Genomic DNA, 23,840 nt, shown 5'->3' with positions numbered 1-23,840 from the left:
CTAGTTCAGTACATGTACTTAGTACTTACCGTGTTTCCCTGATAATAAGACCTATCCCGAAAATAAGCCCTCCCCTTACTGTGTAAGATTCCTCTAAAATAAGCCCTCCCCTGAAAATAAGCCCTATTGAGATTGCTACTGTAGTGAAGGTGATCCCCTGCGCTACACTACATTACTGTACCCTCTGTATGTACCGTTCCCCCTCCCCCCCCAGGGAAACGCACGCAGCGCTCCGCCCTGCGTCCAATCAGAGCTGCAGCAGTGAGCGCGTCATCCTACTTTTCCCCAGTGATTTGTTTGCTGGAGTCATTGAGAGCAGTGCCGCAGAGGAGAGCTGAGGTAGGACAACATAAAAACCCGGTACATAAGCGGGAGTGAGGGGGCATGATGGAGGATAAAAGAAGAACTCAGGAGGCATCATGGAGGATAGAAGGAGCACTCAGGGAGCATGATGGGGTTAAAACATTATTGAGGGGCATGATGGAGTGAAAAGAAGGACTGATGGTCATAATTTTATTATTCTGTCTGTTTTGACCCCCAGACATGAGTACAAAAAGGAAGAGCTATACTGTTGAGTACAAGAAAGCAATTGTAGATGAGTCACATGGTAAGAATCTTGCAGTTTTCTGTAAAGAAAAACTTTTGGATCTTCGAATGGTCAGAAAATGGAGAGTAGATTATAATAACCTCAATCAACAGATGGATGAGGGAAAAGGGAAAAAGCACAGGTCTGGATCAGGTCGCCAACCCTTATATCCCTGACTTGGAGATCCTCATTGGTGAATGGATTGCTGACAGGAGAGCAAAGGCCTTGGTTGTGCTGTCAATGTTCATTAAAATAAGTCCTCCCCTGAAAATAAGCCCTCTGGTGTTTTTCTGTCCAAAAAAAATAATAAGGCAGTGTCTTATCATTGGGGAAACACGGTACTATAGTTCCACAAGATTCACACCTATGATAAGAGAGCATGTAAGCCCGGACAAACTCAGCCAGAATCAGAACTAGAAGACCTTGGTGGTGGTCCTCCTGCCTCTCCCACAGAAACCAAGACACATTCAGGAGAACCTCAAGAAGTTGGCAGAGGTAGAGAACACAAAGAATTGGTGGCAGGAGCTCAAAGTCTCAGAACCAAGGAGAGAGATAGGGCTCTAAGTAAGCTAACTGGGACCCAGGAGCAAAACTTGGAAAAAGATAATAAAGGATTTGGACTTTAACCACTGGCTACTTTTGTGGAGATTACTGAACTGAAACTAAAGCTGCTCCCAGAGACCTCTAAGGAAACCAAATGAAAAAAGAGAACATTACATTTTAGAGAGAATATTACACTTCTTATTACTTCTTAACCAGAGTTAATTGTCACATTCAGTTACATCCACTCTTCAAAGTGGATTCCATGAGGGGCCTTTATCTTTTTTTTTTTTTTTTTTTTTTAATAGCCTTTTATTTACAGGATATATACATGGGTAACTTTACAGCATTAACAATTGCCAAACCTCTTGTTCCAATTTTTCACCTCTTACCCCCCCCAACCCCCTCCCCTAGATGGCAGGATGACCAGTAGATGTTAAATATATTAAAATATAACTTAGATACACAATAAGTATACATGACCAAAACATTATTTTGCTGTACAAAAAGAATCAGGCTCTGAATTATTGTACAATTAGCTTGTGAAGGAAATCAAAAATGCAGGTGTGCATAAATATAGGGATTGGGAATTCAATGTAATGGTTTTTAGTCATCTCCCAGAGTTCTTTTTCTGGGTATAGCTAGTTCAGTTCATTACTGCTCCATTAGAAATGATTTGGTTGATGTCGTTGCTGAGGATGGCCTGATCCATCAGAACTGGTCATCATCTAGTATTGTTGTTGAAGTATATAATGATCTCCTGGTCCTGCTCATTTCACTCAGCATCAGTTCGTGTAAGTCTCTCCAGGCCTTTCTGAAATCATCCTGTTGGTCATTTCTTACAGAACAGTAATATTCCATAATTTTCATATACCACAATTTATTCAGCCATTCTCCAACTGATGGACATCCATTCAGTTTCCAGTTTCTAGCCACTACAAAAAGGGCTGCCACAAACATTCGTGCACATACAGGTCCCTTTCCCTTCTTTATAATCTCTTTGGGATATAATCCCAGTAGTAACACTGCTGGATCAAAGGGTATGCACAGTTTGATAACTTTTTGAGCATAGTTCCAAACTACTCTCCAAAATGGTTGGATTCGTTCACAACTCCACCAACAATGCATCAATGTCCCAGTTTTCCCGCATCCCCTCCAACAATCATCATTATTTTTTCCTGTCATCTTAGCCAATCTGACAGGTGTGTTGTGGTATCTTAGAGTTGTCTTAATTTGCATTTCTCTGATTAATAATGAATTGGAGCATCTTTTCATATGACTAGAAATAGTTTCAATTTCTTCATCTGAGAATTGTCTGTTCATATCCTTTGACCATTTTTCAATTGGAGAATGGCTTGATTTTTTATAAATTAGAGTTAATTCTCTATATATTTTGGAAATGAGGCCTTTATCAGAACCTTTGACTGTAAAAATATTTTCCCAGTTTATTGCTTCCCTTCTAATCTTGTCTGCATTAGTTTTGTTTGTACAAAAACTTTTCAGTTTGGTATAATCAAAATTTTCTATTTTGTGATCAGTAATGATCTCTAGTTCTGCTTTGGTCATAAAGACCTTCATGAGGGGACTTTATCATTTGAGAATGTCACTGACCGACTTTTTAAATTATGTACTAGCATGATTAATTACTCAGAAATTATGTTTCTCAAACTACTGTTTTTTTGTTTTTGGTTTTTTGGGGTTTTTTTGCTTGAGGCAACATGGATTACGTGACTTGCCTAGGGTACATGGCTAGTGAGTGTTAACTATCTGAGGCACTATTTAGGATCAGGTCCTTCTGATTCTAAGGCCACTGCTCCATCTGGCTGCCCCTTGAACTTTTTAAATGTCAAATTCAAATGACTAGTGGTGATTCTGTGATTTAAAATGAAGCTGAAGGTGTAGGATTTAAGGAGGTCTAAAGGAAATAAAGAAATGAGGAATTGGTAACCAACAAGGATGGGGACTGGCTAGGAGATGTGAAAACAAAAGCATAAAGGGACTGAATGAGAAGAGTGCCAGGGATTTAATGATAGGGCCAAGACAAGGAAAAAAAAAAGAATTCTGGCTATGAGTGATGGTGGCCATGGATATGGATATGGCCAATAGCTATGTTTGCAGATTGTACTTGAAGTAAGAATGAGGAATTACTCTTGTGTGCCTGTGGTATAAATTAGTGTCTACATGAATAAATGTGATTTATTTAAACAGGGACTTTTTTCCCTTTTTCCTTTTTCCCTTTTAATCAATAGCAAATAGAAGAATGTTTCATGTAATTAGACACTGGCTTCTTACAGGCATGTACTTCAACCAAAGTGTCCTGTATAAATATGAATAGGAACACATTAGCCTAGTCACAATTCATTAGTTCTATTCATCATCATATGCTAAAGAGCTCTAGCTCATCCTAGAAAAAAGGCTCTGGATTCATCTCAAAACTAGATCCCATATGCAGTTGACTAACAATGTGGGGGTAGCAAAAAATCTGGCAATAGTAAAGGGTTACTAAATGCAACAATGAAAAATTAATTTAAAATCAAATGCATAATTAATTTGAGGTATTTCTGGCAGTACTTGCCTGTTACCTTCACATGTGACTCCCCAGCCCTGTTTCCGAACATACAATATACATACTTTGCACTGCACATGCATGAACACTGCAGAAACACTTTTTTTTCTCAACAGTATTTTATTTTTCAAATACAAGATAGTTTTAACATTCATTTTAAAAAGATTTTGTTTCACTATTTTTTCTCCCTTACCTTCCTCCTTCCCAAGCAATCTAATATAGGCTATATACATACAATGATTTTAAGCATATTCCTATATTTGTCACATAGAAGAAAAATCAGACCAAAAGGAGGAAAAATTCCCTGTGAAAGTAAGCAAGCAAAAAAAAAAAAAAAAAAAAAAAAAAAAAAAAAGTACAAATACTATGTTTTGATACACATTCAGTCTCCATAGTTCTCTCTCACCCAGTATCCATGGATGTTTATATATTGGGGAAAGGGAGTATATTAGATAAAGGAAATGGCATTTTCCATATCAAGACCATTGGAACTGTCTTGGCATTGTTGAGATCTAAGTCTATCTTGATTGATTATCACATAATCTTGCTATTTTTGTGTACAATATTCTTCTGGTTCTTCCAGAAATGCTTTGGCTCAAATTCAAGACAAGATTGTGTAAAGATTTCTCCAATGAAAAGGGATCACTAGTGAAAAAAGTTTAATAAGCCCTAGCTGAGACAACTAGGTTTGGCACTCTACTGTCTCAGAGGTTATCCTTTGGATCTATAAAAGCTATCTAATCATTTCCTAGAAATTAAAATCAAAGTAGCTTCTCTCATCTATTATTCTCAGGCTCCTTGGAACAAGTTCTAAGAAAACATCAGATTTTAACTAGTAGTCTGCCAGAACTAGAATGTTCTTTCCCTCTGTTGATTACTTCCAATTTATTGTGTTATATAGCTTGTTTCTATTTAACTGTTTGCACGTATTCTCTCTCATTAGTCTGGGAACCTTTTTTTGTTTTTGTTTGTATCCTCAGAGCTTAACAGTACCTAGTACACAACAATCTCTTTAAAAAAAGAGTGGCTTACTTCTTCAGCTATATATAGTGATGTTTTTAGGTACCATTGTTACTCTAAAAAAACTAAGCACATAGGCAGGGGAAAGGGAATACTTTTCATATTTTTTGTTTTAGTGAGCTGCCCAAAGAGCTATATTTGCCTACAACTATACATATGTCCAAAAGGACTTCAAGTATACTTTACTATTACATAAGAGAATCCAGAGTTAATGAAGTCTATTATAAAATCCGGCTGTTATAACATCTGAAATGTAAATAATTTGACTCTCAACAGAATGATATAATGCTGGGATGGCATAAAAGGGATTCAATTTTGCACAGGTGAAAGGATAACTTACACTGATAATCATAGATTCACCCCAATATCCATAGGTGTTTATATATTGGGGAAAGGGAGTATATTAGATAAAGGAAATGCTGAAGCCATATAGCTGACATTCAGCAAGGTATCTGACAATATCTCTCATGATTTCCCAGCAAACAAAGTAAAGAGATATAAACTATATTATGTTATACACAGATTTGTCATCTATGACCAAGTAGACCAAAAGATTATAGAAATCGATGCATCAATGCAAGTTTCTGGGGAGACATTTAGCAAAATTATTCACAATTTTGTTACTAGGCCTATCTATTGAGTATTTTAAAAATATCTTGCATGAAAACATTAATTCACTTAATGAATCTGTTAATGGCAATGCTAATCTAGAAAAATGGGCTAAATGAGGAAAAGGGAAACAAGCCTTTATTTAATGTTTACTACATGATAGACATAGTGCAAAACACTTTACAAATATTTCATTTGATACTTGAGCAATCTTTTGAGATAGGTGGTATTATTATACTTGTTTTAGAGTTGAGAAATTGAGGCAGATAAGAGTTAAAGTGATCAGGAATTGAAATCAGGTTGCCCTAGTCCAGACTCAATGTTCTATTTACTGTACCACATAGCTGTCTTTAAAGTTAGTATAACCAATTAAATATGAACATAAAGCACTGCGGTTGAATTAAAAAAATCAATCGCTCAAGTAGAGGAAAGATACAAGTATAAATTTGTGAAAATTCTGTAGGGTTTTTGTATACTAAGCGCATCACAACTATGATATGATAGCCAAAAAAATTAATTTATCCTTAGGATAAATTAACAGAAATATTGATATGACAGTAAATAAGGAATCATCTTACTATGCTCTGATCTAATATTATATTTTAAGAATGATCATTGGCCCTTTATTGAGGATAAAACAAGTTCGAAAGCAAGCAGTATCTGTGTGACTAACTTGAACCTTGATTATATCCTTAACAAAAAGTCAAAAGTCAGGAAGAAAGGCTGGAAAAATGAGCAAGCAAACAAACAAAAAAGAATCCCACCATAAAACATATTTGATGCTTGTGGGGGTGGGGGTAGTATTCAGAAGTTTCAGTCATGTCTGACTCCTTGTGACCTCATTTGGGATTTTCTTGGCAAAGATAATGTTATTACTCCAGCTCATTTGGTGAAGCAAATACAAACTTAGAAGAGAATGATTACAAATAATATTCCAATCACCTCCAAAAAGGAATAAAATAATTCATGCAATCAAATTATGGAGTGGCAAAGCTAAGAAAAAGTTGGGGTGAAATATCTTCCAGGCAAAGACATTTTAGAAAGTCACCATAAATGGTTTGTGACACTGGGGTGGGGATTAGCCTAGAGTAAATACAGTAGAAGCAGTAGCTGTGATAGGTGGATTTAAAGTGACATTTGCAACAGTAGGTTCTGGAACTCTTATAATCAGATACAATATGGAGGTTGAACATAGAGAAGACAGATTCCAGGAGTCCCAAAGCTGGTATTGAGTGCAGAAGCTGATTGTATTGAAGTTACATATCATTTTTCCAGGACCAAAAATATACAAGTTCTTGCTGCAGCAAGGAAGCAGATGCCCTTCCTGGATAAAGATCACAGCACAGACTAGAAGAGTTATTACACCTGTCCTTGGAATAAAACATCTTAGAAGTACAGAAATAACTTAGAAACCTACAAAATTAGCTCTGAAAACAGCATTCCAAAAGGGTCTAAAGCATGGGACAGTATCCTACCGCACTCCCCTCCAAGTGAGCAGAGACCAACTTTAACAAAAAGTTCAAATGAAAAATAGGGTAGAAAAGTGAGCAAACAAAAAAAGAACATCCATAAATAACTACTGAGGTGACAGAAAAGACCAAGACATAAAATCAAAATTCCTGGGACAGTAAAATAAAGAGATAAAAATTATATAAGAATAATTAGGAAAAGAAATGAGTGAAGCAAGAAAATTAGGAAAAGAACTTGGTAAAAAGAGGCACAAAAAAATAAAAATGAAAATACCTTAAAATGAAAAAAATAGGTATAAAATGGCTATATTTGTACAGACATTTGCCAAATGAAAAAATAGGTATGGAATCCAACCATTCTGGAGAGCAATCTGGAATTATGCCCAAAAATTTATCAAACTGTGCATACCCTTTGATCCAGCAGTGTTTCTACTGGGCTTATACCCCAAGGAGATACTAAAGAAGGGAAAGGGACCAGTATGTGCCAAAATGTTTGTGGCAGCCCTGTTTGTAGTGGCTAGAAGCTGGAAACTGAGTGGATGCCCATCAATTGGAGAATGGTTGGGTAAATTGTGGTATATGAATGTTATGGAATATTATTGTTCTATAAGAAATGACCAGCAAGATGAATACAGAGAAGCTTGGAGAGAATTACATGAACTGATGCTAAGTGAAATGAGCAGAACCAAGAGATCATTATATACGTCAAAAACAATACTGTATGAAGATGTAATCTGATGGAAGTGGATTTCTTTGACAAAGAGACCTAATTCACTTTCAATTGATCAATGATGGACAGAAGCAGCTACACCCAAAGAAAAAACACTGGGAAATGAATGTAAACTGTTTGCATTTTTGTTTTTCTTCCCGGGTTATTTCTACCTTCTGAATCCAATTCTCCCTGTGCAACAAGAAAACTGTTTGGATCTGCACACATACATTGTATCTAGGATATACTAGGACATATTCAACATATATAGGACTGCTTGCCATCTAGGGGAGGGGGTGGGGTGGGAGGGAAAAATCGGAACAGAAGTGAGTGCAAGGGATAATGTTGTAAAAAAATTACCCTGGCATGGATTCTGTCAATAAAAAGTTACTATAATAAATAAATAAAATAAAATAAAATAGGAAAAAAAAAAAAAGAAAAAATAGGTATAAAATATCAATAAAGAAAACAACTTATTAAAAATTAAAATTGGAGGCAGCTAGGTGGTACAGTGGATAGAGCACCAGCCCTGAAATCAGAAAACCCAAGTTCAAATCTGGTCTCAGACACTTAACACTTCCTAGCTGTGTGACCCTGGGCAAGTCACTTAACATCAATTGCCTCAGGGGGAAAACAAAACCTTTAAAAAAATTTAAAATTGAACAAATGGAAAGCAATGACTCCATAAGAAATCAAGAAACAATAAAATAAGGTAAAAAGAATGAAATAACAGATGATGAGAAATCTCTTATTGGAAAAATAATTGATCTGGAAAACAGATTGTAGAAAAATAATTTTATAAGTACTGTATTAACTAAAAATTATGAACAAAAAAAGAGCCTGGACATCATATTTTTAAAAAAAATAGAGGGGCTGAGCCAAGATAGTGAAAAAAAGACCAGTTTTTATTTGAGTTCTTCTTGGCTTCCCTCAGAATCAACACCAGATCGAGCCTCAATCAAGAACAAGAACTTCAAGAAAGATCTATCTCATTCAGGTGAGGAGGATACAGTTTAGCACAGGTGCAGTGCAGGGAGGCCCAGGGCACACTGGGGGAATGTAGTTGAAAGCTGTTAGCCAAAATACGGCAGCACTGGCTATTATATCCTGGTTCAGAACCTAGTGGATTAACAGATTAGCTGTGAGACCTCCAACACAACTACAAAAGGCAAATAGTGAGTCCCAGAATAAGACAGAACTTAAGCATGCCCGCACAACTTAGGAAGGAAACCAGCAACATTGGCTCCAAGGCACTATAGAACTCTTGCTACCTAGAGAGTAAGTTGGGGACAATCTCACCTGTGCCCGAGAGCAGACTTCAATCTTTAAAAATGAGCAAAAAAGCAAAAAGAGCTCTGACCATAGATAGCTATTATGGAGACAAAGGAAAACAGACCTCAAACCTCAAGAACAAAAAAGGCAAAACAACTCCTGAAAGGTAATAACTGAAAAGGTAATAACTGTTGGTCTGCAACTCAAAAGACTTTCTTGGAAGAATTCAAAAAGGATCTTAAAAGAGAATTAGAAGAAAAATGAGGAAAGGAAACAAGAACTTTGCAGCAGAGTATGGAAAGGAAACACAGAAATTATCTGAAGAAAACAACTCCTTCAAAAATACATTTGGTGAAGTGGAAAAAGAAAACAACTCTCTGAAAAAAAGAATTGGTGAAATGGGAGAAAAGAACAACTTCCTAAAAAATAGGAATTGGTGAAATGGAAAAAAAAAATCCAATGAAAAAATAACTCATTTAAAAATGCAATTGGCCAAATGCAAAAAAGATAAAAATAAGCAATTGAAGAAAATAATTCACTAAAAATCAGAACTGAACAAGTGGAAGTGAATGACTCAAGGAGATATCAAGAATCAAACAAACCCCTCCCAAAAATGAAAAAATAGAAGAAAATGTAAAACACTTCATCAGAAAAATGACTAATTTGGAAAATAGATCTAAAAAAGACAATCTAAGAATCACTGAACTACCTGAAAACCAAGATGAAAAAAAAATGCCTAGACAAAAATTTTTCAAGAAATCATCAAGAATGATTTCAGAGAGACCTAGAGAGACTTACATGAACTGATGCTAAGTGAAATGAGTAGAACCAGGAGATCATTGTACATGACAACAACAAGATTAATGAAGATCAGTTCTGATGGATGTGGCTCTTTCCACCAATGATCTTGTGATGATGAGAGCCATGTATAACTCTGGGTGAGGACTGTGGGAACTGACAGTAGATCACAACATAGCATTTTCACTCTTTTTGTTGTGGTTTGCTTGAATTTTATTTTCTTTCTCATTTTTTTTCTTACCTTTTGATCTGATTTTTCTTGTGTAGCAAGATAATTGTATAATTACATATGCCGATATTGAATTTAACATATTTTTTTTATCATATTTAACATATATTAGATTACATGCCATCTAGGGGAAAGTATGAGGGAAAGGGGGGAGAAAGTAGAACATAAGGTTTTTTAAGAGTCAATGTTCAAAAATTATCCTTGCAATATGTTTTGAAAATAAAAAACTTCAATAATAAAATGAATGAAGGAATAAGCCAATAAATAAATAAAAGAAAAAAAATCATCACGAAAAACTACACTGATGTACTAGAACCAAGGGGTAAAATAAACACTGAAAGAATTTACTGATCACCTCCTGAAAGAGATTCCAAAATGAAAATTCCATGGAATACTGTAGCTAAATTCCAGAATTACAAGATGAAAGAGAAAATACTGTAAGCAGTCAAAAAGAAACAATTCAAATATTGAGGAACTATAATAAGTACCTAGGACCTAGTAGCTTCTACTTTAAAGAATCTAAGGGCCTGAAATATTCCAAAGGGCAAAAGAACTTAGACTGCAGTCAAAAATCAACTACCCAGCAAAACTAAGCATTATCTTTCAGGGAAAAAGATGAATATTCAAAGAAATAGAGGATTTTCAATTATTTTTGATGAAAAGACCAGAGCTGAACAGAAAATATGATCTTCAAATACAGAACTCAAGAGAGGCAATAAAAAAGTAAAAAGGATAGGAAGAAAAAAACACTACTAGATTTTTTTTTTAAGGTTAAAATGTTTATATCCATATATGGGAAAATGTTTAACCCTTGACAACCGTATCTTTGTTAGGTGTATACTTAGAGAGTGTAGGCATAATTTGAATTTATTGTGATGATATAAAAAAGAAACTGGGGAGAAGGAGTTGAATTAGAAAAGGAAGAAAGGAGAGGTAAAATGGGTAAATTATAATACACGAAGAGACAAAAAAGACCTATTACATTTGAGGGAAAGAAGGAATGAGGATAGCACTGTTTTGAATCTTAATCCTATTGGATTTGCTCAAATAGAGAATATCAGACATATTTAGTTTGATATAGAAACTTGTCTCACTCCCCAGGGAAGTAGGAGGGCAAAGGGAACTACCAAAATATTTTAGAACCAGAAGATAAAATAGAAAGTGAAAAAAATCCACTGGTCACCTCCTAAGAGAGATTTCAAAATGAAACTCTCAGGAATATTGTAACCAAGAAAATATTTTAAGGAGCTGGGAAACAAAACAAAACAAAAACCTATTCAGATACTGTGAAGTTATGGTTAGAATCACAGAGGAGTTAGAAGCCTCTGCATTAGAGGAGCAGAGAGCATGGAATATGATATTCTGGAAGGCAAAATACCAAAGATTACATCAAAGAATAAATTACCCAACAAAAGAGTATAATCCTTCCTGGGGAAAATGGATATTTAATGAAATAGGTTTCCAAGCATTCTAGATGAAAAGACCAGAGTTAAATAGAAAATGTGACATTCAAACCCAAGACTCAGGGGAACTATTAAAAGGTAAATATGAAAAAGAAATCACATATGACTTAAGACTAAACTATTTACATTCCTATATAGGAAGATGCTTCAGGTTAATTCTTATGAATGTTATCATTAGGAAAGTTAAAAATAGTCTGAGGCATGGGTCTGAGTCAATTATCAAAAAAAAAAAAAAAAATGAAGGGATAAGAAAAAGGCATGCACTGGGAGAAGGGAAAAGGAGGAACAAGGAAAATTTTTCAGTAAAGGGAAATTGGGAGAACAATGGGCAGTATTTGAATCTCTCATCAAAATTAGTTTGGTGGGAAGAACATATATTTGAGAGAATATATATATATATATATATATATATATAGAGAGAGAGAGAGAGAGAGAGAGAGAGATGTAGATAGAAAGAAGCATGACAGATAGATAGATGCAGTTTTTAAAGATCAGGGAAGGACATTCCCACAGTACAATAAGGAACAAAGACCTTGAAGCCTGAGATCTCCAGATGCAGTTTTCTATGACCAGCATGTATCGGCATATATGGGAGAGCTGTTGGAATACACGGAAGTCACCTGACAGTGGCTGCTAGAGATCCAACCCAGAATGGATCTCCTCTTGTGAAAGGATGAAAGAAGGAGACTGAGAGGCAGTTGCTGTTCTCTGACCTCTCTGAGTGAGAGGCCGTTGTGTTGTCTGACCTCTTTCCTCTTCCCTCTGCCTCCAATTTATCTCATTCCCAGTCTGCAACATCTGTGTCAGCAAAGGCTGCCCTGCAACTCCTTCAGATGTTATGATGCACAGCTGTGGAGGCTCTTGGAGAATTGACTTGCCCCTTAACAAGCATGCACTGCCTGATGGTTGTATTGAGATTCCATCAGCAACGGGAGGCATCTCCTTCTCTAACTGGCTGTACATGTGACCTCATAGACCCTATATAAGCTATGGGGACCCGGAAGTAGGTGGAATTTACTAGGAGTTTGTTAGGAGTTCACTAGGAGTCAGCAGGAGGTCAGCTAGGGGAGGATGTAAAGACGTGGAATAAAGATCTTGACCTTACATGTAGCAGTTCTCTGGTGCTCTGTTAAATATGAGAACCATCACTAGGTGAGGCAGTGGCCAGAGATCTCGTGATTTTTCTGAAGGCCTGGGAATTGGGTGTGACTGACAATGGTAACCTCTAAGTAGAAGTTTACAGCAGTTAAGATATAAAAATCTATCTTATCCAAAGGAAAGGAGAGGGAAGGTATATGAAAAGGAAGTGAGATGATAAAGAGGAAAGAAGATAAAGGCAGGCAATGATCAGAGGAAAAAATTTAAGGAGGTGACTAAAAATAAGAGAAAAGGATAAAACACAATAAAATGGAATGGAGGGAAATACAGAGTTAGCAATCATAACCATAATGAATGGGATGAATTTACTCACAAAATAGAAGCAAACAACAAAATAGATTAAAAACTAGAAATGATATCATTTTTTATAAAACTTGAAACTGAAAGATACCCATGTAATAATTAAAATAAGTGGTTAGAAGCAGAATTCATTATCTTTTAGTTGAAGTTAAAAAAAAAAAAAAAGCAGGGATAGTAGTCATGACATGAGACAAATCAAAAGCAATTTTAAAAAATCCTAATTAAAAGATATAACTAGAGAAACTATATTTTCTGAAAAGCTATTATATATAATGAAATAATACCCATATTAAATATACATGCACCAAATGGCAGAATATTCCTAAAGGAAAAATTATGAGTTAAAGGAGGAAATAGATAATAAAACTATGCTACTGGAGAAACTAAGTTTTCTCTTCTTAGAAATCGATAAATCTAAGCATAAAATAAATAAGAAAGTAGTAAAAGAAATAAATAAGAAAAAAGTAAAAAAAGAAAGTAGTGAACAGAATTTTAGAAAAGTTAAACAACTGAACAAAAATAGAAAGGAATTTACTTTTTCGGCAGCTATACAATGCACCTTCACAAAGACTGAATTAGGGCACTAATACCTCACAAACAAATGGAGGAAAGCAATTATTCTTTTCAGACCATAATACAATAAAAATTAAATTCAATAAGAGATGTAAATATGAATGAAAAATTATTTGGAAGCTGATCTAGTCCTAAAGATTGAATGAAAGGAAAAATCAAAGGAACAATAATTTTGTCAAAGACAATGACAATGAGACCACATGCCAAAATTTGTGGGATGCAGCCAAAGCAGAACAAAAGGGAAAATTTATCTCTCTCTAAAATATTTATATCAATAAAATCGAGAAAAATTAGATCACTGAATTGGGAATGCAATTTTTTATTGTATTTTTTTTCTGATTATACATGTACTTTTTTTTAAATATACATTTTTTTTTTTGCTGAGCAATTGGGGTTAAGTGACTTGCCCAAGGTCACACAGCTAGGCAGTATTAAGTGACTGAGGCTAGATTTAAATTCAGGTTCTCCTGACTTCAGGGATGGTGTAAGCACTGCACCACCTAGCTGCCTTGTAAATGCACATTTCTTTATGATTCACAATAAGAGAGAAAAATCAGAACAAAAGAAAAAAACCATGACAGGAAAAAAAAAAAGCCAAGAAAGGAAAAAAAAAAAAATGAACATAGCATGTGTTGATTTACATTTAATTTCCATAGTTCCACCTCTGGATGCAGATGGTGGTCTCTAAATAAATAATAGCTTTTGCCCCCCCCCCAAATATATGCAAAAGTAGTTTTCAGCATTCACCCTTGCAAAATCTCATGCTCCATATTTTTCTCCGTCTTCCCCTAACCTCCCCTCTGAGATGGCAAATAATCCAATATATATTAAACATGTATACGTCTATACATATTTCCACATTTATCATACTGCACAAGAAAAATCAGATCAAAAAATGGGAAAGAAAACAAAGTAAGCAAACAACAATAAAAAAGGTCAAAGTACTATGCTGTGATTCATATTTAATCCCCCCTGTCGTCTTTTTGGATGCACATGCCTCTCTCCATCACAAGTTTATTAGAATGACCTTATGTTGAAAAGAGTCAAGTCCATTACAATTGATCATTACAAAATCTTGCTGTTGCTATGTACAATGGTCTCTTTGGTTCTACTCACTTCACTTAATATGAGTTCATCTAAGTCTCTCCAGGCCTTTTTGAAATCATAATACTGAATATTTCTTATAATATTTCCTAACATTCATAGACCATAACCACACCACTTCAGCCATTTTGCAACGATGAGCATGTACTCAGCTTCCAGTACCTTGCCATTACAAAAAGGGTTACTGCAAATATTTTTGCACATGTGGGGCCTTTTCTCGTTTTTATGATCTCTTTGGGATACAGATCCAATAGAAACACTGCTGGATGAAAGGATACAGTTTGATAGCCCTTTGGGCATAGTTTTAAATTGCTCTGTAGAATTTTGGATAAGTTCAGAATTCTAGCAATAATGTATTAGTGTTCCAGTTTTTCAAAAACCCCTCTAACATTTATCATTATCTTTTCCTGTCATTTTAGCCAATCAGAGAGGTGTATAGTGGTATCTCAGAATTGTCTTAATTTGCATTTCTCTGATCAATAGTGATTTAGAACATTTTTTCATATGACTAGAATTGGTTTTAATTTCTTCATCTGAAAATTACCTATTCATATCCTTTGTCTATCAATTGGAAAATGGCTTGTATTCTTATAGATGAGTCAATTCTCTCTATATTTTAGAATTGAGGATGAGACTATTCACTTAAAAATCAACTATGTAACATGACTAATATGGAAATGTATTTAAAGTAATTGAACATGGTATAAACTGTATAAGATTGCTTGCTGTCTTGGGAAGGAAACATAAGGGAGAGAGATGGAAAAAATCTGGACATTAAAATTTTTTTAAAATGAATATTGAAAACTATCTTTATATGTAATTAGAAAAATAAAACACCACTGAAAAAATAAAAATAAAAAGTAAAACCCCACCCCCACAAAATCGAAAAAATAAATACATATTGTTTTTGAAGCTACTTTTCGTATACTTGCTTCTAAATTTTCTTTTGTTCTCTGTTCTGTACCTTTCCCATCCCACCCTAGTGGGCTACTATAAAATACATCCATATCTATATACATACATATACACAAATACATATGTAAAATTATACCATATATACTTCTAATTATGAGTTCTTTCTCTCAAGGTCAATAATATCTTCATTCCTATGCCCAAATATTTCCAATGTTTTTCGAAAGTCAACCAGATCATTGTTTCTTATACCACAGTAGTATTTCACTATAAATATATACCATAACTTGTTCAGTCATTCCCCAATTGAAGAACATCTATCATTTTACTTAATTGGATAGATATAGAACAATAATTTAAGTTTTATTAATTTGTATTCAATAGTTTTTATTTCTTCATTGGAAAACTTCTTGTTCATATCTTTTAACTATTTATCAATTGGGGAATGACTCTTATTCTTATAAATTTGACAAAGTTCTTTATATATTTGAGAAATAAGACATTTGGGGTGGAACCAAGATGGTGGAAAGGAGACATCTTTTTCTGAGTTAACCCCATAACCCTCATACTAAGAGAGAAAATTCAGTCTCTGAATTAGCTTTGGAGTGACAGAACCCATGAATATTGGGAGTGTAACAAATTACCAGCAGAAAATAATTTCGATTATCTCCAGAAAAGATCTATTTCAATCAGAAGGAAGTGGGTCAAGCGTAAGCAGGCAGCGCAGAGTCTCAGAGTAGTGTGGGCTTTGCATGCCGGAGAATCTACTGGGAGGAATCTATAGCAGTGCCCTGGTTGTAAACCAGTAGATCAGGAGACTAATTCTAAGAAATCCAACACAAATACAAAAGGCAAATAATGAACACCCAAATGCCAAAATTTCACAGGACCTGGCTATCAGACAAGGGAATGAGAACTTTGCAAGACAATTTGGAAAAGAAAACACAGAAATTATTTAAAGAAAACTCCTTAGAGTTTAAATAAATTTAGTGAAATGGAAAAACCATATAATTTCTTACAAAATAGATGTAACTACTGGCAAATGGAAATAGAAAAAGAAAACAACTCTTTGAAAAACAGAATTTGTGAAATGGAAAAAAAAATCCATGGAACAAAACAACTCATTTAAAACTTCAACTTGCTGAATGCAAAAAGATATAAAAGGGCTAAGTGAAGAAAATTCCCTAAAATCAAAACTGAACAAATGGAAATCAATGACTCAAAAAGATATCAAGAATCAGTCAAGCAACCCCCCCCCCCCCAAAAAAAAAGGAAAAAAAAAAAGAAGAAAATGTAAAAAATACCTACTTGGGAAAACAACTGACCTGGAAAATAAATCTAGGAGAGATAATCTGAGGATTATTGGATTTCCTGAAAACCATCATGGAAAAAAAGAGCCTAGATATTATTTTTCAGGAAATCAAAGAAAACTGCCCTCATGTCCTAGAATCAGAAGGTAGACTAGTCACTGAAAGAATTCACTGATCATCTCCTGAAAGAGACCCCAAAATTAAAACTCCAAGGAATACCATGGCTAAATTTCAGAACTATTGGACTAAGGAAAAAATATTGCAAGCAGTCACAAACAAACAATTCAAATACCAAGGAGCAGCTGATAAAGATTACCTAGCGGCTTTCACCTTAAAGGATCGAAGAGACTGGAATCTGATATTTTGAAAGGCAAGGGAACTTGTAATGTAGCCAAGAATAAACTACCCCACTAAACTGAGCATTTTCTTTCAAGTAAGAAGGTGGACATTCTATAAAACAGTTGAATTTCATTTATTTCTGATGAAAAAAAACAGAGCTGAATAAACAATTTGACCTCCAAATAAAATAACTCAAAAAAAGCATACAAAGGTAAAAAGAAAAGAACTCTTGAGAACTATATCTCTATTATGGGTATACATAGAGAATGCAGGTATAATTTGATTTTACTGCTATAATATAAAAAAGAAACTAGAGATGGAAAGGAGATTGTACTGGAAAAAGGGGAAAATTTCCTTAATAATTTCTTATTATATGAAGCCCCCCCTTTTGTTTTTGGTTGTAACTTTTAGGTAGTCTAAGAATCTTATATTTTCTTTCCTTGATCTGTTCTCCAGATCAGTTGTTTTTCTAATTAAATGTTTCACATTCTTCTCTATTTTTTTACTCTTTTGATTTTGTTTTGTTATTTCTTGATATTTTATTGCATCATCAATTTCCCTTTGCCCAACTGTAGTTTTTCAAGGAATTACTTTCTTAAATTTCTAGATTTTTTTTCCCCAATTGGTTGATTTTCTTTTCATATTTTCTTTATTTTCTTGGATTGCTCTCCCCTCACACCCATATATATATATATATCTTATTTGATTTTTGAAGTCTTTTAAAATTTCTTCTAAGAACTCTTTTTGGGCTTCTGATCATTTGACATTTGATTTTGAATTAAAGAGTTTGGCTTTTTTTTTTTTTTTTTAACTTCAGTATCTTCCTCATAATGAACCCAGATTTTCTCTATCCTTACAGTAGCTATTTTTAGCAGCTTATTATTGTAATCAGTTCCAGTTTCAGGATGTGGGAAATGGTAGTCTAGGTCTCAAGTCCTTCTCACTATTATTTTCTGAACTTTGTCCAGAGGTCCAACCATGAGCACTCCTCTCCACTCCCAAGTTACAGGTAGAGATCCTAACCATACTGTTACACAAATGTTCTTGGTTTTGCTGTCCCTCTGAGGCTAAAAATTCCAGCTCCCCAATACTTATAAGCAGCTCTTTTTGTGATGATAAAGAATTTGTAATTGAATAGATTTCCATCACCAGAGGAATGGATGAACAAGTTATTGTATACAGCACAACACTTTTTTTACTTTTTGCTGGCAATACACAGTTCTTGTCTTCAAGACATAATCTAATAGACTGGTAGGAGGGAACATCATTTCATACTGAATATAAATAAAGTAAACTCTCAATAAATAAATAAATTAATTAAAGACCACAACAAGTAAATAAATAAATAAATAAAATAAGCTGCAGATGTAAATATGACTTAGGAATAAAAGATTATTTCATAAGCAAATTAGAGGAGCAAGGAAAAATACCCCATTACACTCATGGATAGGAGAAGAGTTCATGAACAAACATGGGGAAAAGAAGATAAAGATAGGCAGGTTTTCTTACATAAGTTTATAAAGTTTTTGTGCAAACAAAACTAATGTAGTAAAAGTAAGAGAAGCAGGCAAATGGGATAAAATCTTGTAGTAAGTCTCTCTAATAACAATTTCATTTCTAAGCTACATTTGGAATACATTAAAATTTATAAGAACAGTCATTCCCTAATTAATAAAGGATTAAACGATATGAATAGTTTGTTTGATAAGGAAAAAATCCAAACTAGCAAAAGCCATATTAAGAAATGCTTTAAGTCACTATTAAAGAAATTCAAATTAAACATGGAAATACTACTACATATCCATCAGACAGTCGAAGTTAAAAAAAAAAAAAGAAGACAGACAACTGTGGTCCCCTACCTAGAGAACAAGCACATAAATGTACGACCTATGGTGGAGGTGTGAATTGATCTAGACATTCTGGAATGCAGAATGCTCCCAAACTATGGGAACTATGCTCCCAAAGTTTTTAAGCTTTGTTGTACTTTTACTTAGTAATGCTACTAAACTATGTCTCTACCCCCAAAGAGATCAAATAAAGAGGAAAAGAACTCACATGTAGCTCCTTTTTTTCAAAGTGGCTAAAAAATGGAAACTGAAGGGGAATGTCTCAAACAAATTATGAAAATGAATGTAATGGAACACTATTGTGCTTTTAAGAGAAACCTGGGGAGATCTATATTAACTCATACTGAATGAAGTGTGCAGAACTAGCACAATTTATGTAATAACACCATAAAAAAATTTTTTTGAAAGATTCAAGAACTCTGAACACGAAAATAACCAGAACATTTCAGAAGACTCATGACAAAATTTGCTCCCGATCTTATGAAACAGAAGTGAAGGACTCAGAGTGCAGATTGAGATTTAGGTGTGAGAGTTGGGAGTGGTAACAGAGGAATTTGGCCAATATGACAATATTTTACTTGACCGTATTCATTACAATAGCTTTTTTTCCCCTTCTTTTTCAAATGGGTGGGAATGAAGATTTCATTTCACTGAATAAAAATAAGTATTAAAAAAATAGAAATCACTTTGCTGGAAATTCTGAAGGAACTTTATTTAAAATACAAAAAATATTGATATGTAAATTCAGCTTTAACATCCTTTTTCATGGGTAATGTAACTTTATCTTTATAAAGGTATATCATTCTGGAATCTGTTAATTGGGATGAAAGAATGGAATTTAGGTGAAAAAGAAATAGAACTTTCCCGAAAGACTGAATAACTCTTCAGGATAAAGAATCTGAACAGGCATTTCCTGTAGGGAGTAAGTTGGACTCATATTTCAGGAAGAAACAGCATGAAGAGAATTCCTGAGAGGCTTCGGCTACCATCGTGGGAGAGCTGAATGGTGGAACTGTATTTTCAGAGCTACAGAATATTATGCCTATGACCTTTTTCATTTATTCATACTTTTATCTTTGTTTTATTGTTTGTTACACTGTTAATAAAGTGGATGGCTACTTTTGTTTAAGTCAAGTAGAAAGAGCTAGATGAATAAAAGCTTAAGGGAAAAAGTTTTACTTGCTTAATATTTTATAGAGTTTTATAAGAAATATCATAATTTTAGTAAGATGGAAGTGGATTCCTTTGACAAAGAGACAGTTTCAAGTGATCAATGATGGACAGAAGCAGCTACACCCAAAGAAAGAACACTGGGAAATGAATGTAAACTGTTTGCATTTTTGTTTTTCTTCCCAGGTTATTTTTACCTTCTGAATCTAATTCTTCCTGTGCAACAAGACAACTATTTGGTTCTGCACACATATATTGTATCTAGGATATATTGCGACATATTGAACATATATATAGAACTGCTTGCCATCTAGGGAAGGGGGTGGAGGGAGAAGGGAAAAATCGGAACAAAAGTGGGTGCAAGGGATAATGTTGTAAAAAATTATCCTTGCATAGGTTCTGTCAATAAAAAGTTATTATAATAAAAAAAATTAAAAAAAATAATTTTAGTAAGAAGGAAAGATACTATATAATGTCTGTAATTTATCAGTCTTTATCAGAATATATATCTTGATTTTTTTTAAATCTAGAGAGAATGAATAATGAGTCCAAGAATGTGGGGATTTGTATAGTTGTTACACGACCTACTTAGACTACCTATGGGAGAGATATCATTAAAACCCTGCTAAATAAAAAAAAACAGATCTGTAAGGGATATCTTGGTAAGTACAATTATGTTCACATTATAAAATCAGTCATAAGTGATTTCAAAGAAAGCAGATAGAATACTGCACAAAAATGTAGTACTATGATGTATTACAGATAGGCAATATGCTATAATGACAATACCAGTATTAAAGCAAAGCTTAACTCATGAAAAAACAATCTTCTACTTATATAGATCTATATTACTTAACTGTATAATAATTTTTACTAACTTAAAAACACATGTCTATAACATCTTTTTAAATATCAGATTTTTTTCCCCTTCCCCTCTCTCTTCAAATATAAATTACTTACCTGCCTCCTTCAAAGTGATTGATGAGATCTGATACCTTACTGGGTTTTTCTTTTGAGAGAAAAGAAGCAGGGACAGAATTAACTTCCTCCATTCTTGGTTTTATATTAAGTAAAGCTTTATACTTGGATATCGGTGAATTCTGCAGATGTAATGGTTTTGGAGGCACTGTACAAAAAAAAAAAAAAAGTATTATGCTATTTTAATGACTTGTTCTTTAAGGAGAAGAGCAGTGAATCCAAAGACAAAGAATGAGAACCTTTAGCTTTCTCAAACATTAAATGAGACCTTGACAAATAAATCTCAAAGTTAACTTCTACCCTCTGCTAATGAAGATGTACCTTAATAATTTTAAGTAGGCTTTGCAGATTTTAATTTATTCAAAATATAGGTGTGATAGATTGAAATTTCATTCATGGGGATCTATACATATAGAATTTCCATCCCTGTTGCTCACAGTCATTTTACCTACAATATACATGACCTCTTCTGAACTCAGAAGCAAATAAGCAAGATTTGAATTTGTCTGTACATGGCAGCATGTTGTTGGAAATATGGGGTATTAGGCAGTTCTCTATTTTATAAAACAGTCATAATACTTGGACTGCCTATCTCATTCAATTCAATTCAACAAATATTTGTTCACTACCTTCTACATATACAAATTACTTCATATAATACAAAAGAGTGTGTGTACGTGTGTGTTATAAACACAAAACCCAAATAGTCTCAGCATGCAAGGATCTTACTTACATGCTACTGAGAGATAAAGACATATAAACAAATAATTTTTAAAAAGATAATGTGAAGAAGAGACAGCACCAATAAATGGGGAAAATTAAATAGTATGGAATATGATCTGAGCCCTGAAGAAAATTAATACTTTCAAGAAGTGAAGTTGAGTAAAGAATAAATTCAGCCAAAGGCAACCTTTGTGATCCCATTCTTTCTCTCATTTGCTTCTTCTCATTTGACACCATGGAGTCAGGTTTTTTGTTTTTTTTTTAAATCCTCCATCAGGAGGATCACTATGTTGGGGAGGCTTTAAATTCTACTATTTGTTGTCTTTCAAGATTCTAATTTCACTCTTGGAACCTCTCTGGAATTTACTCCAGTTTTGTCCTCTCTTAGGAACAATTTTCTATTCCTAACAAGTGTTTTGTTTCAATATTCTTCATCTTGCAATATTCAAAGAGAGAAAAGAATGGGACTACACTGAAGTATAGTGAATGGGAATATAATGAAGTAAAGCAAAGATTACTAACATTAAAAGGATCTCCGTTATAAGCAAAATCCATTGATCTAGAAGATACATTGTCTAGAGACAATTTAAAGATTACTGGCCTTTCAAAAGAAAAGTTAAAATGACTGGCTTTTCAAGAAGTTAACTTAAAAAACCTGAACATATGATAAAAAATAAAAAAGAGAAGAGCTTGGAAGGGGGAATTCCTGGAAGCAGAGACCATTTAAGCCTACCACAATAATCTAGCAGAGAAATGATGAGGGCTTGGATTATTATAATGACCATGTGAATGGAAAGAAGGGAATGAAAGAAAAAGAAGTTATAGAGGATTGAATCAATAAGATTTAGCAAACAACTGAAAAGTAAACCACAGAAATATGATGCAGAAGCAAAAAGAGCAAAGAATTTGAGAGAATAATGTAACTAGTCATCCACTGAGAAACCAAAACAGTCATGATGGACTAGGAAAAGAAGGGGAAATAAATGAATTCCAGAATTAAAAGGAATGAGAAAAAGAGGAAAACTAAGTATGGGAACTAATATCAAAAGGAATTTCAGAGTTTATGATCTCAAAAATAAAAAAGATAAAGTAAGCACAAGATACTGTTATTGTTAATGATAAAATGTGTTTTAGCTTATAAAAATGTTGTCAGAAAATTCTTATAAGCCCTGAAGAGTTATATAAATGTAATCAACAATGATTACAAGGTGAAAGGCACAACCTTGTACTACTAACTCTTTTAACAAGCATATCTCCAATGGTCAGGATGCTAGCATAAAAATTTAAGCAAATGGAACAGTTAAGAATATCTGTATACACACATATGTATTCACATACATAATCAAAATTCAAATGATAGTAATAACATTTAAGTTCAGTTGCTTAAATTAATGCATCATTAGTAATTAATTTGTTAAAAAGCTTGCATTATAAATGAAGAGGAACTAATCACTTGAGTTACACAAACATCAAAAATTTTCACAAGCTGGATTCTTTAAAATGGCATGTTGAATTCTAGTTTTTCTTTTCCTTATCTTTTGAGAGAAATAAAACTACCTCTAACTTAAAGTCTATGATTTTATGGTCCATAGAACACAAAACTTTATGGAAGAAGCCTTTTTGCTAATGCTATGAAATTTTAAGTGCCCAAAACTCAAACTGGCTTGCTAAAGAAGCAAAATGAATTGATGAGAAAACCTAAATTTATAGATTACAGAATCAGAGTTTTAGAGCTAGAAAGTTATCATTTATTTTTAAGATAAGGAAATAGAACCCAGAAGAAGAAAAGGCTAGCCACAGAATATGCTTTTGACTGTGAAGATAGGGGGAGAAAATAAAGGAGATGGACGAAGCCGCCACAAGCTCTCTACCTCCCGACCTCCCTTCTCCTCCTTCTCCTCCTCCAAAGTGACTCTGGCTTGTCTTCCTCCACCCCCTAATCCCTCCTACAATTATCTGTATACACCAAAAGATCCAGCCAGCACAGAACAGTGGGAAAAGCCATTTTCCAAGCATATGTTAATAAAGTATTATCCGATAGGTAATTAGCCTTAAGTGCTGGGTTGTCTGATTCCAGTTTACATATTCAGAATTTCAGCCCTTTACATTTGACTACTACCTTTCTGTTCCCTGTGTTTTTCGTTTTTTTTCTTCTGGGTTCTATT

The 23,840-nt window shown here is 34.0% G+C and overlaps 1 protein-coding gene across 2 annotated transcripts in view; it reads right to left on the bottom strand.

Annotated features, from left to right (window-relative positions):
- The window catches only part of FGD4 (FYVE, RhoGEF and PH domain containing 4), a 264,375-nt gene that overhangs the window by 107,639 nt on the left and 132,896 nt on the right, over positions 1-23,840 (bottom strand). For both annotated transcript variants that reach the window (XM_031938146.1, XM_031938145.1), the window contains exon 3: positions 20,935-21,100. In XM_031938146.1, the coding sequence (XP_031794006.1) occupies positions 20,935-21,100 (166 nt within the window). The remainder of the gene's footprint in view (positions 1-20,934; positions 21,101-23,840) is intronic.

This window comes from Sarcophilus harrisii, chromosome 5 (assembly GCF_902635505.1).
Source record: "Sarcophilus harrisii chromosome 5, mSarHar1.11, whole genome shotgun sequence".
Lineage (NCBI taxonomy): Eukaryota > Metazoa > Chordata > Mammalia > Dasyuromorphia > Dasyuridae > Sarcophilus > Sarcophilus harrisii.
The sequence above is the reverse complement of the archived record's forward strand: the minus strand, read 5'-3'. Positions and strand labels throughout refer to the sequence as shown.